Source organism: Columba livia, chromosome 2 (genome assembly GCF_036013475.1).
Source record: "Columba livia isolate bColLiv1 breed racing homer chromosome 2, bColLiv1.pat.W.v2, whole genome shotgun sequence".
NCBI classification, from domain to species: domain Eukaryota; kingdom Metazoa; phylum Chordata; class Aves; order Columbiformes; family Columbidae; genus Columba; species Columba livia.
Window position 1 is genome coordinate 110,293,403 of NC_088603.1, and position 18,711 is coordinate 110,312,113.

At 41.7% G+C, this 18,711-nt stretch overlaps 1 protein-coding gene across 50 annotated transcripts in view; it reads left to right on the top strand.

Moving 5' to 3' along the window:
* EPB41L3 (erythrocyte membrane protein band 4.1 like 3) overlaps positions 1-18,711 on the top strand; it is a 148,553-nt gene that overhangs the window by 78,713 nt on the left and 51,129 nt on the right. For all 50 annotated transcript variants that reach the window (XM_065053201.1, XM_065053204.1, XM_065053188.1 and 47 more), the window contains exon 3: positions 6,883-7,080. In XM_065053201.1, coding sequence (XP_064909273.1) covers positions 7,027-7,080 — 54 coding nt within the window. In that variant the 5' untranslated portion in view covers positions 6,883-7,026. The remainder of the gene's footprint in view (positions 1-6,882; positions 7,081-18,711) is intronic.

An 18,711-nucleotide genomic window follows, 5' to 3' on the forward strand; every position in this document is an offset into this window, starting at 1 on the left:
TCAGGAAAGTGGTGGTGTCACCATCCCTGAAAGCATTTAGATGAGGTTCTTAGGGACATGGTCTAGTGCTAGAGTTAGGTTAACAGTTGGACTCAATGATCTTGAAGGTCTTTTCCAAGAAAAATGATTCTATGATTCTGTGCTGTAGATATTGACTGGCTGGTCTTCTGCATTTAAAAAAGAATAGCACTCATGCAGAATGTTTTGAAATTCATGTCATGTCTTTCATCCTCCAGTGCTTAAATATAAGGGCGGTCTTACCTACTAAGCAGATAACACTAACACTAGGGGCAATGTAGGCCCACTGATTAATGAGGTGGGTTCCCTGGTGACACAATGTACAGAGAAGGCAGAGTTACTGAATGCCTTCTTTGTTTCTATCTACACTGCCAGAGGCTGTCTTGAGGAGCCCCATACCCCCAAGGCCCGAGAGGAAGGCAGGACAATGGAGTAGTTGGGCTTGGCTGATGAGGACTGAGTTAGGGACCAGTTAAGCAATCTGGATATCCATAAATCCATGGGTCCAGATGGGATGCACTCACGGGTGCTGAGGGAGCTGGCTGAGGTCATTGCTAGGCCACTCTCCACCATCTTTGCTAAGTCTTGGGAAATGGGAGAGGTGCCTGAGGACTGGAGGAAAGCAAATGTCATTCCAGTCTTCAAAAAGGGCAAGAAGGAGGACCCAGGTAACTATAGACCAGTCAGCCTCACTTCCATCCCTGGGAAGGTGATGGAACAACTTATCCTTGGTGCCATCTCAAAGCATATCAAGTATAAGGAAGTCATTAAGGGCAGTCAACATGGCTTCGCCAAGGGGAAGACTTTTATGAGGGCATAACCAGGTGGCTACATGATGACAAAGCAGTGGATGTGGTCTATCTTGACTTCAGTAAAGCATTTGACACAGTCTCCCACAGCATCCTCACAGCTAAATTGAGGGAGCGTGGTCTGGATGATTGGGTAATGAGGTGGACTGCGAACTGGCTGAAGGAAAGAAGCCGGAGAGTCGTGGTCAATGGGGCAGAGTCTAGCTGGAGGCCTGTATCTAGTGGAGTCCCTCAACGGCCGGTACTGGGGCCAGTACTGTTCAATATATTCATCAACAACTTGGACGAGGGAATAGAGTGTACTATCAGCAAGTTTGCTGATGACACGAAGCTGGGAGGAGTGGCTGACATGCCAGAAGGCTGTGCTGCCATCCAGCGAGACCTGGACAGGCTGGAGAGTTGGGCGGGGAAAAATATAATGATATGTAACATGGGCAAGTGTAGAGTCTTGTATCTGGGCAGGAACAACCCCAGGTTCCAGTATAAATTGGGAAACAACCTATTAGAGAGCAGTGTAAGGGAACGGAACCTGGGGGTCCTGGTGGGCAACAGGATGACCATGAGCTGTCACTGTGCCCTTGTGGCCGAGAAGGCAAATGGCATTGTGGGGTGTATTAAGGGGGGGGTGGTTAGTAGGTGGATAGAGGTTCTCCTTCCCTCTTCTCTGCCCTGGTGAGACCACATCTGGAATATTGTGTCCAGTTCTGGGCCCCTCAGTTCAAGAAGGACGGGGAACTGCTGGAGGGAGTCCAGCGCAGGGCAACAAAGATGATTAAGGGAGTGGAGCACCTCCTGTATGAGGAAAGGCTGAGGGAGCTGGGTCTCTTTAGTTTGGAGGAGACTGAGGGGCGACCTCATTAATGTTTATAAATATGTAAAGGGTGAGTGTCACGAGGATGTAGCCAGGCTCTTCTTGGTGACAACCAATGATAAGACAAGGGCCAATTGGTATAAACTGGAACACAGTAGGTTCCATTTAAATTTGAGAAGAAATCTCTTCATGGTGAGGGTGACAACACTGAACAGGCTGCCCAGGGGGGTTGTGGAGTCTCCTTCTCTGGAGACATTCAAAACCCGCCTGGACACATTCCTGTGTAGCCTCATCTAGGCGTTCCTGCTCCAGCAGGGGGATTGGACTAGATGATCTTTTCAGGTCCCTTCCAATTCCTAACGTTCTGTGATTCTGTGAAACATCTTTGATCTTGCATTTGCGTTAGATAACAGTGCCAACTTTTAAGAAGCTAAAAATGTTTTCATAGTTCACTTCTCCTTTGACACCTGCCCAAAACTGATTTCATGCTTGCTTGTCTGATGTTTGAGCTATGAAGAATCTATGGTCCCTTAAGCTTCTTGTAGTTCTGAAATAACTGCATTATAATTACTTTAACTTTTCATGTAATAGGTTTCAGAAGAGCTATTGCATGCTTTTCCATTTGGTTCATTGTTGCACTTATTAAATTTATGGAAGCTGCTTTCTTTTTCCTGTTAATAATTTCCAGTCAATAGGATTAACAGGCATTGTTCTTCATGGGTAAGTGGCACACAATTAATGAGGTACCTGCAAATTGCATCCCTTAGCTCTGTAAGGTTATGACCCTCATGTGATCGCATTTGCCTTTGAAGAGCGGAATAAGTCAGTCAAACTCCTCCTCTCCTCCACCCTTTAAAAAAATTCAGGTTGTTTGAAGTGGTGTCTGGTTATTTTACATAGCTGTGAGACAGTGATGGTGAAGCAAGCAGATGTAAGGTGTTACTTAAAATCAGCATGAGCGCTCATGTGGGAGCTGTTTGAGGTTGGCTGTGGTCTTGGGTTTTAAGCTTTTGTCCACAGAGCTACAGCCCAAACTTACTGTTGGTGGGGAAAAAAGGTGGGTATAAGCAATTTCAGGTACAAAATATTTTTACATCTCACTCATTTGGGGGTGCACCACCTAGATGCTTGGGACAACAAATGTTTCTGTGTCTTATATCTGACTTCTAATATCTCAAGAAGCAGACGTGGCATGGCAGGATTTCTGGTGTTTATTGCTATTGAAGATCAACAATTGGAAAAACTGCTTCTTTTTTTTTTTTTTTTTTTTTTACATTCCTAACCATTTTTACCATTGATAACCCTTGATCAGTTTCACTCCATGCCCACCACAGATGTCTTTGCTCTTGCTCCAACATCCAGCTGTTATGTGTTTATGTGTTGGGACAATTTTGGTCTCTGAAATAGATCAGAAACTGCCTGTAGATAGTCCGGGGAGAAGCAGCAGGACCACTTTTCCAAAAGAGAAAGGTGCTGCACAAACTGATCATTAATTTAAAATATAATTCTATCAGACCTATGCATAAGTATTATTAATTTTCTTATTCCAGCCATCTTCAGTCATCTTTCCACCCCAAGTTTCTTTTCATCTTGAACAAAGCAAAACAACTCCCCCCCCCAAAACAAACAAAAACCCAATAAACAAACAAACACAAACCAAACCAAACCAAAACAAACCCAAAATCACCATAACACAAAAAACCAAACCACACCAAACCCAAAAACACCACAACCCCCCAAAAAAACAAACAACAAAAAAAAAAACCCAAACACAAATAAACACACCACCCTTAGGAACCAAACCTGTCCATCTGTGTTTACGGAGCTGTGAGTTTGGAGACCTGAGGTGCTCTTATGTGCTGCATGATCGTTTCTTTTCCAAAAAATAACCAGTGAGCAGGTGTCTGTAGAAGCCTCAATAAAAGAACTAGGTTAGTGAAGAGATGTATGAGACCTTTCTGCTAAGATTACCAATTTTAACGCAGAAGTCCCTGTTATAAGATGACTGCCCAATCCAGTTGCAGTGATCTACCCAGCATAGTGGCTTAAGTGTCTGTATCACAGGAAAGAACTACTTAAATACAGCACTAAGAGACCAAGGCATTGACAATGGTCTCATTAAATAAGCCATAATCTGAAGGAGTCATGAGTATCATTCTCTCTCTTGCCATCTGTAATCACAGTGAAGTAGCTGTTGGCTTTTGCTGTTGCTTGGATGAGAGAACCTCAGGAAGAAAGATTTAAGTTACTGATCCATGACATTGACTTTTTGTTGCCATTCTATATACATAGAAAAGAACATTTTAATGAAGACAAAAAGGCTTCTTCATGTTGAGATGAACAGTTACTACCGGACCGAGTCCTTTCTATCAGGTATAATAATGCAGTCTTACTATCTCTCTGCCTTCCTGTCTCATTGAAAATGAACAGGACGGCATTGCACGGGTTGGGCACTGACGTTTCTGAGCAGTTATGATAAGTAGATGGGATTCACCCGTTGAGCAAGCTTGGTAATATCACTTCATACCCCAGTGAGAAGCTTTGAAGCATCGAAGACCATTACTGCTGAATCCTGTCACTTCAAAGGCTTGCTTCAAGAGGGGGATCCAGCTTCAGAACGGGTTGAACATACTGTGTCACAGTGCGGTACAATAATTTAGATAGAGCTGAGAGAGCTTATGCTCAGAAATCACAAACCGTGAAGCAACTTGTGCTGCACTAAAATTTAGTACACAACACTGAAAATACAGCAAAAATACACCACAGAGTTATCTTAGGGAAGAATTTAGGAGAAAATGCAGCTATGCTTGCAGAGTTCAAAATAATTCACTGACTACATGGGTACGCTAGCCACATTTTTTTCCTAGATGCCAGGATGTCAGGTTTCTTTAGGAAGGAGAGGCTTAATACAGTCTGAAAGTACCTCAATGCCTGAACATGTCAGCATAGTTTGGGAGATCTTCTCTAATAGTTCTTGGCATGTTTTGCTCTGCAGACAAATGAGAGAAAATCCTTTGTATGATTTTTAACCTAGACACATTCCCCTGATCTTCATGTAGACAGGAACCTTAACAAACAAAGTAACCTCAATACAATTTTTTCAAAAATGTATAAATAAGCAAGTTTCTGCTGTAGTCTTGAGTTACCGAGTATCTTCGTGTGAAGGAAAATAACCACCAATAAGGACCAATGAAATTTATTTGCAGGCTGAAGATGCTTCTAAAATTTAAATGGCTGTTGGGTGCTATGTGAAACTAATGAGCCACTGGCAATGACAGTATATTTTCTACCACTTTTGCACCTACCTGTGTGCACCTTCCATGGCAGATTTCTTTAACAAAACATGTGGAAATCTTCATAGACCCTCTCTGCCCACCAGCATCAGCACAGCTGTTCACAGAGACCCCAGAAGGAGACATCTGGCCTTGGTTGTGATAGAGGGATAGTTCACCTCAAGTCTTGCTCTGAGCCTGGAGTAGCTCTCCCCCTTCGTCACAGTTGCTGCGAGTGTTAAATGCTCAGCAAACAGTTGACATGCATTGTGCCCTTCATCTCCCTCCAGCCTTCAAGGTATGCAAGGACCTTGACATCCAGATGCAAGGTTGGTGTCCAAATGCTGGAAGGAGAAAGTCCTCCAGTGCTGGAGCTAGACTGGAGAAGAGGTGGCTGGTGCTGTGCTGCTCCTGGGGAAGAACATCCACAGCTCAGGGGATGATGTGGATTTTGAAAGCAACTCTTGATATTTTATCTTTCTAGTCTCCCCACCTGTGGAAGCCCAGAAGACCATTGCTATATTCTCTCTGGCAGGGAAAGGAGAAGTGTGGGGTCTTGCCCCACCTCTTTGCAGTTGGGTGGGCACTGGCACTGTCAGTAGCACAGCTGACTCCAAATTCCTCTTTCCACCATACATCTGAAGGCAGGGGAAAGCTTATGGCTTGTTTGTGTGAAATCTCTTGGGGAAAGTTCCCTGAGATTTAGCGGTACACTGTTGTTGCTGGTTATACGATGCAAGGTTGTTTTGGTCTCAAAGCAGATTAAAGCCTTTGGATGGATTTGCTCAATTCTCATGAAGTTTTATTATATACAATGAATGGAAACAGACTTGGAGGATTAATTTACAATATCTTTCCAGTAAAGCTTGTTGCCTGTTACACTGAAATAATTCAGAGCCAAAAGAGTTATTTTCTTTACCTTGTAGTGAGATAATGGAAAGATGTTATTTTTATTTCATTTTATTTAAGCTTTAGCTTAGGTATTACTGCACTCCTGTTGAGGTTTTGTTTGGAGACCATGAGGGGCATAACTGATGAGAAAGGTAATGACTGTGGCGCAGTGCTGTTGCTAGGAAGGGTGAAATGCTGTAGAGCTGTTCTGGCTTTCATCTGCTGCCATGGAGAGTCCCACGGGCTGTGCTGCATCACGGTAACTCTTAAAATGGTCTGACCCTCAGATAAACCCAAGAAAAAACAACCACGATTGTTTCTTCTTGCCCCTTTTTCCTCCAGTATATTTGTCTTGCAAATAGCACCTACTTCTCGCAGCTTGAGGGACTTATCGGGCATCTGCAGGGAGCAGAACTCAGCCTCTCATCCTGTACTTATCATCCATTAGCCAGTCAGCTGCACATGAAAGTTGTTTGGCCCCTCACTTCCTTCCTGTTTGTTTAACCCTTTGGTTGGGCACTTCAGGAATCTTTCATTTTCCCAGGTACGTCAGTATCCCCTGGCAAATTCACACTGTCATGGAGGGATCTGCACCCTCATTTAGGGAACTTTTTTCCCACTGATAACAAAATTAGTGCAGACCTGATGGTCTTTTCCTGTTCCATATGACACCATGGAAGTGTCTCATGATTTGATAGGTACAGGACTTAAAAGCAGTATCAAGAAACTGTAGGAAGATCTGTTCATCACAAAGTTTACCAATTATTCAGCATTTTCAACAGACCAAAAAAGCTGGTCCAAGAAGTCCAAGTGGGATTTTTCACCTATGGAAAAAGTGGAAACCTAAAGTATTTTCATATGTGCCCCTCCTTCGTGGGTATTCTGTACATTTTGCAGTGACAGAGGAGGGCAGGGAAGAATGTGAGGAATCTTTGCAATGGATAAAGAAGACTCTGTCCTGCATCAGGGGCTTTCTTTTGCATGTCCCATCCTAGGCTCTCCTTGTTGGGTGCAGGGTGCACAGTGTACTGCATTGCATGATTGGTTTATCTCACTTCAAAACTTATCTTTCTCTTCATAGGCCACAGAAAAAGAACAAGAGTTTGCTGCTGCGAGTGCAAAACAACTGGAATACCAACAGCTAGAGGACGACAAGCTCTCTCAAAAATCATCGTCTAGCAAACTTTCCAAATCTCCTCTAAAGATCGTCAAGAAACCGAAAAATATGCAGTGCAAAGTGACACTCTTGGATGGATCGGAATATGCATGTGAAGTAGAGGTACCTTGTGTTTTGTCTTCTTCATCCTATGTGGAGAAAAATATTTGAAATTAGATTCCTGATTTAAGCAAAAGTATGAATGGCCTGATATTTCACCAATGCCAAGCACAGAGATGCTTCCATTGTTTCCTCTGGAGGTTGGAGATGTTGCACAGATTTGAGCTGGATGAGGGATTGTGAGCAGTTCCTGGAACAGCCAGAGACTTTGGATTAATTTTATGTCAGCACATGCCACAGCAGAATGCAAAAAAAAAAAAAAAGGATTATAGGCAGCAAAGACCATAACAAAGACCATAAATGAAGAAGGAATTCATCCCATAGGGCTTCTCTTTTCCTTGGTACTTTGCTAAGTTGAGACTCTACGTTGAGTCACTGTCCAGACAGTAATTCTGATCATCGTGAGATTAGCAGGGGAATGAGAGATGCCCAGGGGAGGCGGGGGAAATGTCAGGAGCAAGTAGCAGGGAGAATGGGAAGTTTTACATGATTCTCCACAATGTCTGTGAATCATAACTGTGTCTGAATGTTACTGGCAGAAAGATGCTGGTAGTTTTCTGTAAGGAAACTTGTCTTCTGCAGAGATTTTGCCAGGAACCTAGTTTTGGGAGGGATGGTCTTTGCTGCACTGTCACTTGGGAACTGGTGCGTGCCTGTGGGCAGTCTCATTCTAAGAGGACACTTAGCCTTCAATTCGATAAAGCCATGGAGAAGCAGAGCATGAGCATATTCAGAATGTCATAGTGGGCATGAGCAAATCTCAGAGTGGATCAGTTTCTCCATTCAGCCTTTCCAGCCATGTCACCAAGGTAGACTTTGGACAAGGTAGCCTGTCCTGAGCCTGCTATAGGTCAGGAGGACACAAGCAGTGGCCAGGAGGGGAAGGATGTGTGTTGGAGGGCTTGGCAAAACCAGCACTCCTTTGGGCAACTACAGGGTGTGGCGGAGAAGAAAACGCACCTGAGGTGGACAGAAGAGTATAAAGATAGAGATGAGGTAGTCTGCAGGCTTGAAAGGAGAACAGACAGGAAAACAAAGAAGGAGAGAGAGTGAAGGAAAGGAGTACCTGATTGGGAGTGAATCCTGATGCCTTTACAATCAGGTGACACTCAGCCCTTGCACCCTCCAGCCACTCTTGTTTTAAGTGCTTTAGAGAGCGACAGATGAGGAAGAAATTTATGATTTTTATTTATCCACGGCTTTACAGTTTCGGCCAAATTTCTCTGTGCTAACACAGGAGCTGTGATTTTATTACTCTTACAGCTACTTAGCCATCATGCTGTCGAATATTATTTAGTTTCACTGGCCAAGTCCTGTGTTGTTTCCTTCAGACTAGCAATAGCTATCTGGCCACATACTTTGTGACTGTTAAATTGTCATTTCTTGACCTGTGGTCCCAGTTTTGCCTGTCATGAATAGTGTGTGAACCTTTAAGCTGGAAGAATGACTAATACTGGCTTTGATGGAAAGAGTCAAACTCATTTCAGCTTTTGCCACTTGGTTATACAATGTGAGTCACTTTTTGGAATACAATCAAGGAAATCTTACCAAATAGTATTTCTATGGAAATCATGTCTAGCAGGCTGAGCTTTGTGAGAGTATAAGATGGAACAGAAGGGGAGATTTTTTATATTAGACTTCTACTTATGCACAAAAATGCTGTGAATAATACTTTCTTTTAGGAATTTTCACTTTTTTGCTAAACTTGGAGTCTGTTGGAGTTGAAGTGTCAAACTACTAGCATATAGGAGCCATCATTTTTTATTCTTGTCAGATTTTTCTGCTTTGCCAGTGCTGAATAGCTCTTGAATGTCAAATATTAATTTTGTATGTATTTTTTCTACTTACGCTGCTGAAATATTTTGAAGTGGTATTGACTGTCATCAATAATCACTTTATCTGCTTCTAAGATGGTTAGACTTTTTAAGCAACATGTAATATTGGTACGAATAGAACTCCTAAAAGGATGAATCCTCAAATGATCAAGCTATGATGATGAGCAAACAATTGGGTGCATTGAAACAGAAGTTAGTTAGGAGGTACAAATATTTCAGGGAGTGGTTTAAAAGGCGCAGATATTTCTGGGAACAAATGCAACTGGAGTGAAGCGTGCATTTACATGCCTTAAACGAATGATACAGACTTTGCATCCTTCCTAGGTGCTATTGTCAGCATACTGTGTGTATTGAGGGTGCAACTGCACCTACTTCTGGCACAGACAATGTAGGAACACTTGGTAGATCCCCAGGGGAGTCCATTCCATGTGCATAAAGTTCAGCTACAGCAAAAAGATCCTGTGTCCAGCCAAGAGAAATTATGTGACTTTCACTGTGCTTTTGCTCCTGGGGAGAAAAATTACATACAAAGGGAGTTAGCAGGGCAGGGACACTGAAGGTCTGTCTGAGGCGACACCTCGGGAAACCCTGTAGGAGGCTGAAAGTTAAGTAATTTTGGGTAATAACAAAATTCTGTGGCTGTTTCACAGAAACTCAGTGCTGCAGCTTGAGAAATAATCTGTCACATTTCAGAAAAATGCTATCATTTTTTAAGGAGTGCCTATGAGTCAATGTACTGTATCCCTTTAAACTGTGGAAAAAAAATACATGTATAAAAAGCATACTGAAAGACCTAAGATATTATGGAGGTCAGTAAATTCCCCAAGATTAATTCCTTAAAGAAAGGAGAGAGGAGCAGAAAACACATGCCAGTCGAACATTTAAAAGTACCATTCTTTGTGGTTTACCCACTTAACTGCAACTTTTGGTGTGGATGGTGGCCCAGGGCAGAGATGTGACAATCAGTGGATGTGAGTCAGAAGCATCATCCGGTGTTGTCATCTCTTGTCTTCCAACTCTGTGTGTCATACTTCTACCCACTGAAGGCTACAAAGCAGTGTAATTGAGAAGGACCAGAAACTTAGAAACCTACTTTTGAGCTAGAATAATAGCTCTGTCAGTGAATATTGATTTGGGCGTAGGCCAGATATTTATCCCTCCAGAACTGCATTCCCTAGTCTGGGAGTTGTGAATCATTATAGAATCCATCAGTTACTCTATAGAGAGTGCTTTGCAAATGACAAATGCTTTTATATATGTTAAATATTAATAAAATTTAAAGGAGCTTATTGCTCTCAAGTAGAGCACAACTTACAGCTTATCAATTATGTGTTCATCCAGCTAATGACTTGACAGCTGAAATTGCACGTACGCACAGACTGAGATGCTTCTGAGGCAGGTGTGGTTAATCCATTATCCTCTTGGTGTCCTTTGTTGCAGAAGCCCCTCTTTCTTATTCCATATTTAATGCTGAGCATCATCGTTGCCTTCTGCTGTATCTTTCAGTCTGTCTCACATCCAGTACTTTTCATTTGTGACACCAGGAGTTTTTCATGTTGTATGAGATATATCTACAGGGGAAAATGTCATGGAGGTATCTTCAAAGCTGAGGTTAACAATGGTTCATCTCATGTGGTATCTATTCACTGAAAAGATCTTAAGCAAATGCTGGGTAAAAGCTCTCTCCTGAGGCTGCACAGTGCTACAGCCTGTGTGTTTTATCTAACCTGACCCAGAAAGTCTTTCATGCAGTAAGACATTACAAGCCAAAATCAGGTTAAGTAGGTAACCCAGCTTGGTCATTCATTCTCCTCCAAAAACATAAACCAGGAGTGTTACCATCTGTACCCACGCTGCCCCTCTTGTCTAGGAGCCTATAGATGGTAGCAGTGGGCTTATTTAGGAGAGATGTTTCCTTTCAGTGGTGGGATGGCCATCTAATAGTGCTTCACCTGTCCAGGGATAGCTGTTGGCTTTTGGAGCAGAAGTATTTTCTATACGCTGATATTGTCCCTGATACTTGATCAAAGAAAAACAACCTCAGGGTGTCTCCATGGTTCTCCCGTGTCATGAAGAAGCTGGACACTTCTAATGGGCACTCAGTCACAGGAGTCAATGCCATCTGCGCAGGTGGATGACGAGTGGTGATTTCCACGTAGATGTCCAATGCTGCTGGAAATGGTTCTCCCTGCACTCTCCCAGCCAGCATAGGGATCAGAAATGCTCTTTCTCAAAAGCAGCCGAGTCCACACCTGGGGTCAAAACTGCACCGGAAAGAGGGTGCTGAAGACTTCTCTGTTAAGCAGGCTAGACCTATACTTTGCATTTGCTGGTTTGAAGAACCAAAGGTAAAGCAAGATCCAAGACTGAAAAACTGATTTCAGATAACCTTAAAAGAGACAGTGAATGCACTGTCATAACACACAAGAAAACAAGCAGAAATAACTTATTTCTGGGTCCTTCCCACATTAAATAGGTGTTTTCAAGTGCTGTAGTGCAGTTACGTTATTTCTAGGGTTTATTTCCCTCCTCTTTCCTCTCTGCCCCACATCAATTTTCTGTTATCTAGACTACTGCATTTTAATTAAAAGATGCAAGTGGAACCAGCTGTCATCCTCTCTCTTACATGTACCCTGATTTGAAGTGTCTTCGCAAAACAGGATGGAATTTGCCTTCATCGTTTTTGCTCTAAACATATACATGTTATTAATCACAAAGTGAGATCAGAAAGCTGTAACATAATCTGTCTAAATAAATGGTAGAGTAATTAGATTTCATTTTCAAAGGCTCAGCTGTCTGAGCCTATTGGTAATTTATACTCTTTCTCCTACTGCTCAAACTTTCTTATCGTGCAGGATACCAGTAAATGAAAACAAATGTTTCCGTGGCATCTCCACAGCCCTACATCAAACAGCATGAATTGCCATAGGATTCAGATAGGCTGCAAAGCATGTGGAAAGCTGACATCTCAGAAAGCATCACTGGTATCCCCCCTTCTTGGTGGGTGGGGGTCAGCTGAGGTAGGAGAGGACTGGTAAAAATACACTGTGTTTGTTTGGTTGTTTTTTTTTCCTCAGATTCCTCAGCCAGGCTGCTGCTGGGACCTGGGCAGTAGTTGGGTGTCCCGTGGCGTAGCTACTGCTACACCTTTGTGATGAACCTCTAGTGACTTCCTCCCTGATGGAGGCCCCATTTCTTTAGAGGGTTTCCCTGTGTCCTCAGGTGACTTTGCATTAACATACTTGAGTTGAAATGGTGAGATTTATTTCCATACATTTGAACCTAGGATTTATAACATGGACAGAGGCAGACCAGGGTGAACAGATCTCTTTCTGCCCTGCACAAATAGGTGCTGAAACAACTTTTCAGGGACAAAATGGTCATGAAAGACATAAATTCTCAAATAGGATGGAGTCTTGCATTTTGCTTGAGTTTTTCTGTTAAAAAGTGAGAGTACATGGATGCTTCCTTGATAAATAAGTTGTTAGGGATGTTTGAAGGACAGGCTTGAAGAACAGAGAACAAGCAAGCTTCTTTCTGCTCTGCCACCACTGCCAAAAATGAAAAAGAGTGGTGGCTGACTTCAAATGCTTCCAGTGTTCTTTTCCTGGTTTTCCAAATCTGGTTTGCGAGACTTCCTCTGGAGGAAAAACCCTTCTGTGTGTCTGTATGGCAGTGGGGAACACACGGCCCTGTTGTCTCCCTCTCCATGCAGTATCCGAGCTGACTCTTCCCCAGGAGCCATGTCATCGCCGACCTGCTCTCTGCTGTTGCGCAGAGAGTTTAATAACATTGAATTTCTCATCCGTTTTGAGGTAGCCTTTAAGGTCAGGAAAGGAACCTCTATAATAAGATGCACTCCCCTTTCTGAAGGATACAGTTTCAGTGACCCGCTGCACATTTTAATTGTTTAATTAATTCCACACAGTCTTTACATGTGAAACTGATTATTCAATGCAAGAGGGAATTTTTTTAATAAGTCTTTTCCTTTTGACCTACTCGTTGCTTACATTTCAGTTAATTTAATATGAAGAGCTTTGTTTTTGGTTTTTGTGCCTTCCCCGGGATGTGTTTCAGTAAATGTGACGGAACTGAGATGCTTCGTTGCCGTTACACGGAATGTTTTATGTCCCCAGACCCACTAATTAGGGCTGACTTAGATTAGCTAGGGGATTCAGTTAAGATCTATGTTACCTGACACATGTCAGTAGGAGTCTCAGTATTGCCTGAATATGTTCCAGCTGGATAGAGTTAGTACACAGCTCTTCTAGTTGCTTTTTCCAAATACTGTGTGCAGCTTTTTATTAGCTAAAATACTTGTCAATTCAGGAAGCACAATGTTCTGGAAATCAATACCGATATTGTCCAGCTCATAATAATCAACTGAGAGGCTGAGTAGAAATAGGCTTTTCGCTTCAGTTTTGTATTTGATACAAAACCAAACATGTTAAGGCTACCTTTTTAGTATTTTTGGGGTTTGGGTTTTTGTTTTTTTTTTTTGCTTGGTTGGGGTTTTTTAGGTTTTTCACTGAAACCAAAGAAATCTAAATGAAAAGAAGTAATTTCTGACTGAGCCAAGTGTTTTGGAAATGCCACGAGGCAGAGGGAGGATGCTGGTGTGGCACTTGTGGGGCTGGAGCTTTTCCTCCTCACCAGGAGAAGCTCAGTTTCCCCAGCTCCTCTTGCAGCTGGGAACATCTGTACTGCATGGTATTAATGGAAAAGGTCTCTTATAACCTTGGTAGGAAAACACTTCTGTGGGATTAGACAGCTGGGGTCTTTTCTATTTCTTCCAGTTAACATGACAATATTTTACAGAGACTGAAGGAGAACCGAGAATTAAACCCTTCAGACATTGCACCTACTGAACAACAGGTTGGGCTTTAAATTCTACCTTTTGCACAGTTGGGGGACATGGTTGCAATAAAAAAAATGCCAATAGTTTAAAGTAACAAATAAAAGATTGTATGTGTCTTTTCCACGTCCATTTTCTTCATCTAGGCCTCTTATCTCTTGCCTTTTGTTAATAGTTTCTGCAAATTATTTGGGCGGTGAAATGATGGGTTTAGCAGACAAAGATCTTCATTTTGATACTTTGGAGGCACCAGCAGTTTTTCATAATGGTAAAGACTATTGAGAGAGGTTGACCTACATTGACAAATATTTTCAGCTGCCATTAAACTGCATTTTCTAGGGAATAAATGATTAGCTGAAAACTTCTTAGTGAAATGTTGCCTCCGGTTCCCTCCTCCTGATGCACCACTTGGACACAAGTCAGGCAACAAGAGCTTGTTCTCTATATGGTGAAGTTTTAAAAAACTTTTTAGTCATGCGCACTCAAATCCAGGCAGTGTAAGGCTCATTGCTGGGTAATCTGTTTGCAAGAGCCCTTGAGAGGGTGATCTTTTACCCATCTCCAGCCACAGACAGATAGAGGTCTGTTGGCTCCAGGTGTTCTGTCCTTGTCACCGTCCTTGCTGATGGTGCATTGATCCTTCCTTGTTTGTTTGTCCTCACCTCAGAGATCCCGCTGCTTCTTACTGGTTGCAGCCAGCACCCAACCTATGTATGCCTTTTAAAGTAGTACTGGGATATAAATCACAAAAAGTGAATGAAGGGCTTTGCGTACACCTTTCCCTTCCCCTAACAGAAGTTGCTGGTTTTCTTGGCACTAACTAGTCACACTTCTGCCAAGCCTCCCTGCATTTTGTCACATTTTCTGCCCCATTTCTGTTATTTGAGTGCCTGTTACCTGCTCCAGCTCCCGACTGAGCTGTCTGAATTAATCTCCAACTCTGTTGTAGTTGTTCCCATTTCATAGATGCTGTCTCCATGTTAACACTTAGAATTGCTGTTTCCAGACCAAAACTAGTAAATGTTCACTTTATTATCATTTTCTAAAAATATTAGTTATCATATAAAATCCTACCACCTCATATGGGTGATTCTTTTTTTCCAGCTGAGCCCCATGCTGTGTTCACTGGGTTGCTTTTATGTTTTCTTATCCCTTTCTGTTGATACAGTGAAAAAAAATATCAGAGATGAGACTGGGTAGTGAGGAAATACCTGCTTCTAAAGCAAAGCTTTGATAGGGAGCGAGGTCTGTCTCTCCTGGCTTATCTTGCTCTGGCAGAAATGGTTTTGATCTGAAGTGGATAAACCTTAAGAATAGGCTGAGTTGTTTTTCTTGACAACCCCAGCATTAATGGTGCGATAACGTCTAAGGTACTCCAAATCTAAAAGCCTGATTATTGTGCTGCCTCTCCTGCCTCAAGAGCATCTTTCTGTACTATGGTTTGTGTGATGTGAGGTTTTTTTTGTTCTTGTGTTTTGTTTGTGGTTTGTTTGGCTTTTTTTTTAATGGGTTTTTTTTGTGTGGTTTTTTGTGTTTTTTTTTTCTCAACTCTAACCTGGCAATGTAGGTCAGGGAGAGCTCTGTGGCTTTTAAATTCATATGGCCAGATTACTCTCTTAATCGGACTATGTTGACAGTAGAGCTTTTTTCAGCTGAAAAGAAACATAATGTTTATGGTTGATTTTTGGTGATATATGCCAGTAACTATTTATACTACAGGTAATGGTTGACTCCCCTCTCTGTGTTGGTGCTAGGCTTGTACATAGCATTACACAGGAGAGAAGAGTGTTTGCTGTGCTTACCCATGTACAGGTAGAATAAGGAAAATATTTATATTTATAACCCCTACTGCTATAATGAAACCCAAGAGACCCGCTTGTGTTAATGCAGAGTGTCTTGCAGGAGGCAGTAGGGCAATCAGGCGGCATTAAGCCAGTGGGTCAGCTGCACATCTTGTTAAAATCCAAGCCCAAACAGTCTGTGTTCTAAAGAAAGCTGAGCAAGGGTGGTACTTTTTCTGTTGAAAAGCCTCAAAAATTGTGGACTATGGTTGATTATTTTATGTCAGGATATAACAAATCTGTGAGACTAATCAATGTGCTGAGAATTGAACTGCTGCTTGAGAAATAGTATCCACTGTTTTCTACCTTGATCAGAGAGTAGTACTTGTAAGCTGTTACCAGATCTCAATTTTTACAGTACGAATTCTGTTGATGCGCTTGGGATGCTCAAGCATTTGATAGTCATCACGTTTGATGGGTATTTGTGTAGCTGTTGTGTACATGCAGCCATGGCTGTTACATTTGCGTGTATAAAGACACACTCCAGAGTGTTTATTATTTCTCAGGTGCCTCCTTTTGCTGCTTTGCATTGCCACGGTGTGCCTGCTTTTTTCCTAAGCATGCAAACTGTGTAACACACACGTCAGTACCCTTAGAGCTCATGTGATGCCACTGCTGTTGTGATCTCTGCTGCTGATGTTGGAGGCAAAAACCCTAATTTGGTTTGATGCCAGAATCGGGACTAGGTCACCAATCCTCTTACTGGGATTTAGCAGTCCACTGGGTTTTTTTAGATTAGTGTTGGCTTTTTAGGATTGCAAGCTCAAACGGCATTAAAGAAGGTTGCCCCCGATAAAAACTATGCCATGTTATACAATGTCATTGCTACTTGGTGCAGGTATGTAACTACAGCATAGACACTATTATTTATTTATCTAAGCACTTGTATTAAATACTTAGGAGATAGGTGTCAGAAAAGGTTATTTTCAGGAATGGTAATACATTTCAGTGTTCTATATTACATTAAATATCAATAACCTGATAAATTATAGTGCTACCATGATGGGAAGAAAAAGAAAATGATCAGTCGTCACTGTGTGTCAAAATACCTGCTAGTCTGCTGTAAGTTTTCTAATGTGGTATTCATTTCCATGTGGGATAGAGTTCTAAATTAAAAAGCAGAGATAGAGGCAAAATACTACTGCAATTTTTATTTTGAACTATTAGAATATATTAATCACCTACTGGGATGTATATGCAAGTTCACACATTAAAAAGTTAATAAGGGAACAGAACATTTGGAGAGCTTACGTTGGCGTGCAGCTTTCAGGAAAAGAATTTCCTTATATTAAATGTATTAACATTGGGGGGAAAAAAAGCCTTTTTAACACAGCTTTTATTAAACTAAATCTTTCTGAAATTGCCTAGTACTTAGTTTTCCCTGCGTTTGGCTAAATAGTTCATTCAGTGGATTGTATTCAGAATTGTGACCTGGGACATTTCCAAATGTAGTTTGCCAGTGAGGTATGTAAAAGATTAAATGGTACTTCCTCTTGAGAACAAAAAAAAAATGAATGTGTTTTGCTTTGAACCTTTTCATTGCTTGTATTTTTTTGCCACATGAAAGGCTGGCAGAAAGGCCTTGTTCAGTGTCTCCTAGATGCTGGGAAACTGCTTACAAACTGGATGAGAGTACTACATCCATCCAGGGGTTATGTGTGTCCTCATAGATGTTCATTTATAATACTCTGTGTATGCCCAACCCAAGACTTTTCCTTAAGAAACTTGAAATATTTGGATTAAAAAGACAGGATGAGTTTATTTCTCTTATCTTTAAACTGTTCTCTGTTTGTCTGTGTGGAGGAGGAGACAAGGGTATTTGTTGTTTGCTTTGTCAATCTTTGTATCTTAACCATTGTCTTTGGTGTACAGCATTGTACTGGTACCTTCAGCAAAGCTTTTGTTCCATAGTAGAAGTTAATTTATTTAAGATGTTTTGTATAATGCCTAGAACATAATTCTCAACACACCTAACTAAATGTTAATGTTTCTGTATCTCCCAGTGCCACTGCAAGCACAGCAGTGGATGCAGGGACCTACATTCCAGTGGTTAAGTCATGTTAAGTTTTTAAAAACTCCCATCCTGCAAGTTGTACATGTAATCTCTAAGATGTGCTTCAGTAAACCAGAGGAAAACTTGCTGATTTTCTGCCAATTAACACTCCAGGAAAGATTCTCCATCTATTCTTCTTCCTGGATGCTCCCCATTTAGCTTCTATCTGGGGACTTCAGTTGAGAAACGATGAATTTGAAGAAATTCAAGGTTTCTTTTCTCTTCTGTTACCTTTCTCCTTCATCTTCTTTTCCCCATGGAGAGAAACTGCAGAGAATTGTAAACAACACAAGAGCAAATCCTTTGAAAACACAAATTAAAAATGTAGAAAAGTGAAATGAAGTTAAACTTCTTTGGAATGACTTCTTTCATTTATCTTCCTTGGGAAAAATAAACCTTCTGCTATTTTTTTTTCACCTTTAATCAATATTTGTTCAAAAGCACATTCTATTTGGAAATTTTCTGGCCTGAAGTGCAGTGATTAGATTCTAGAATTTCTCAGTTCATCACTTTGTATCTTGACCAGCTCAAAATCTTCCAGAAAGAAACACGGGAAATAACATAGTATGTAGATTTTGTTTAATTCACAGATAAAAATGCACTCCTTACCAGAGTGACTGTGTGAGTTTAAGAGCTCTGATTGACTCTCCACAGATGGAGAAGTGCTGTGGTATGGTCACCAGCTGCTCTGCATTTGGAACCGCACTGAACATTCACTTTTAAATTTGTATATGTTTGTGCATACACCTACTCCACTCTGGTGAGGCCCCATGTGGAGTTCTGCATCCAGCTCTGGAGCCCTCAATACAGGAAAGACATGGACCTGTTGGAGAGGGGTCAGAAGAGGCCACAAAGGTGACCAGAGGGCTAGAACAGCTCTACAGTGAGGACAGGCTGAGAGAGTTGAGGTTGTTCAGCCTGGAGAAGAGAGGGCTCTGGGGAGACCTTATTGTGGCCTTTCAGTACTTAAAAGGTGCCTACAAGAAAGATAGGGACAGACATTTTAGCACAGCCTGTTGCAATAGGAAAAAGAGTAATGTTTTTAAACTA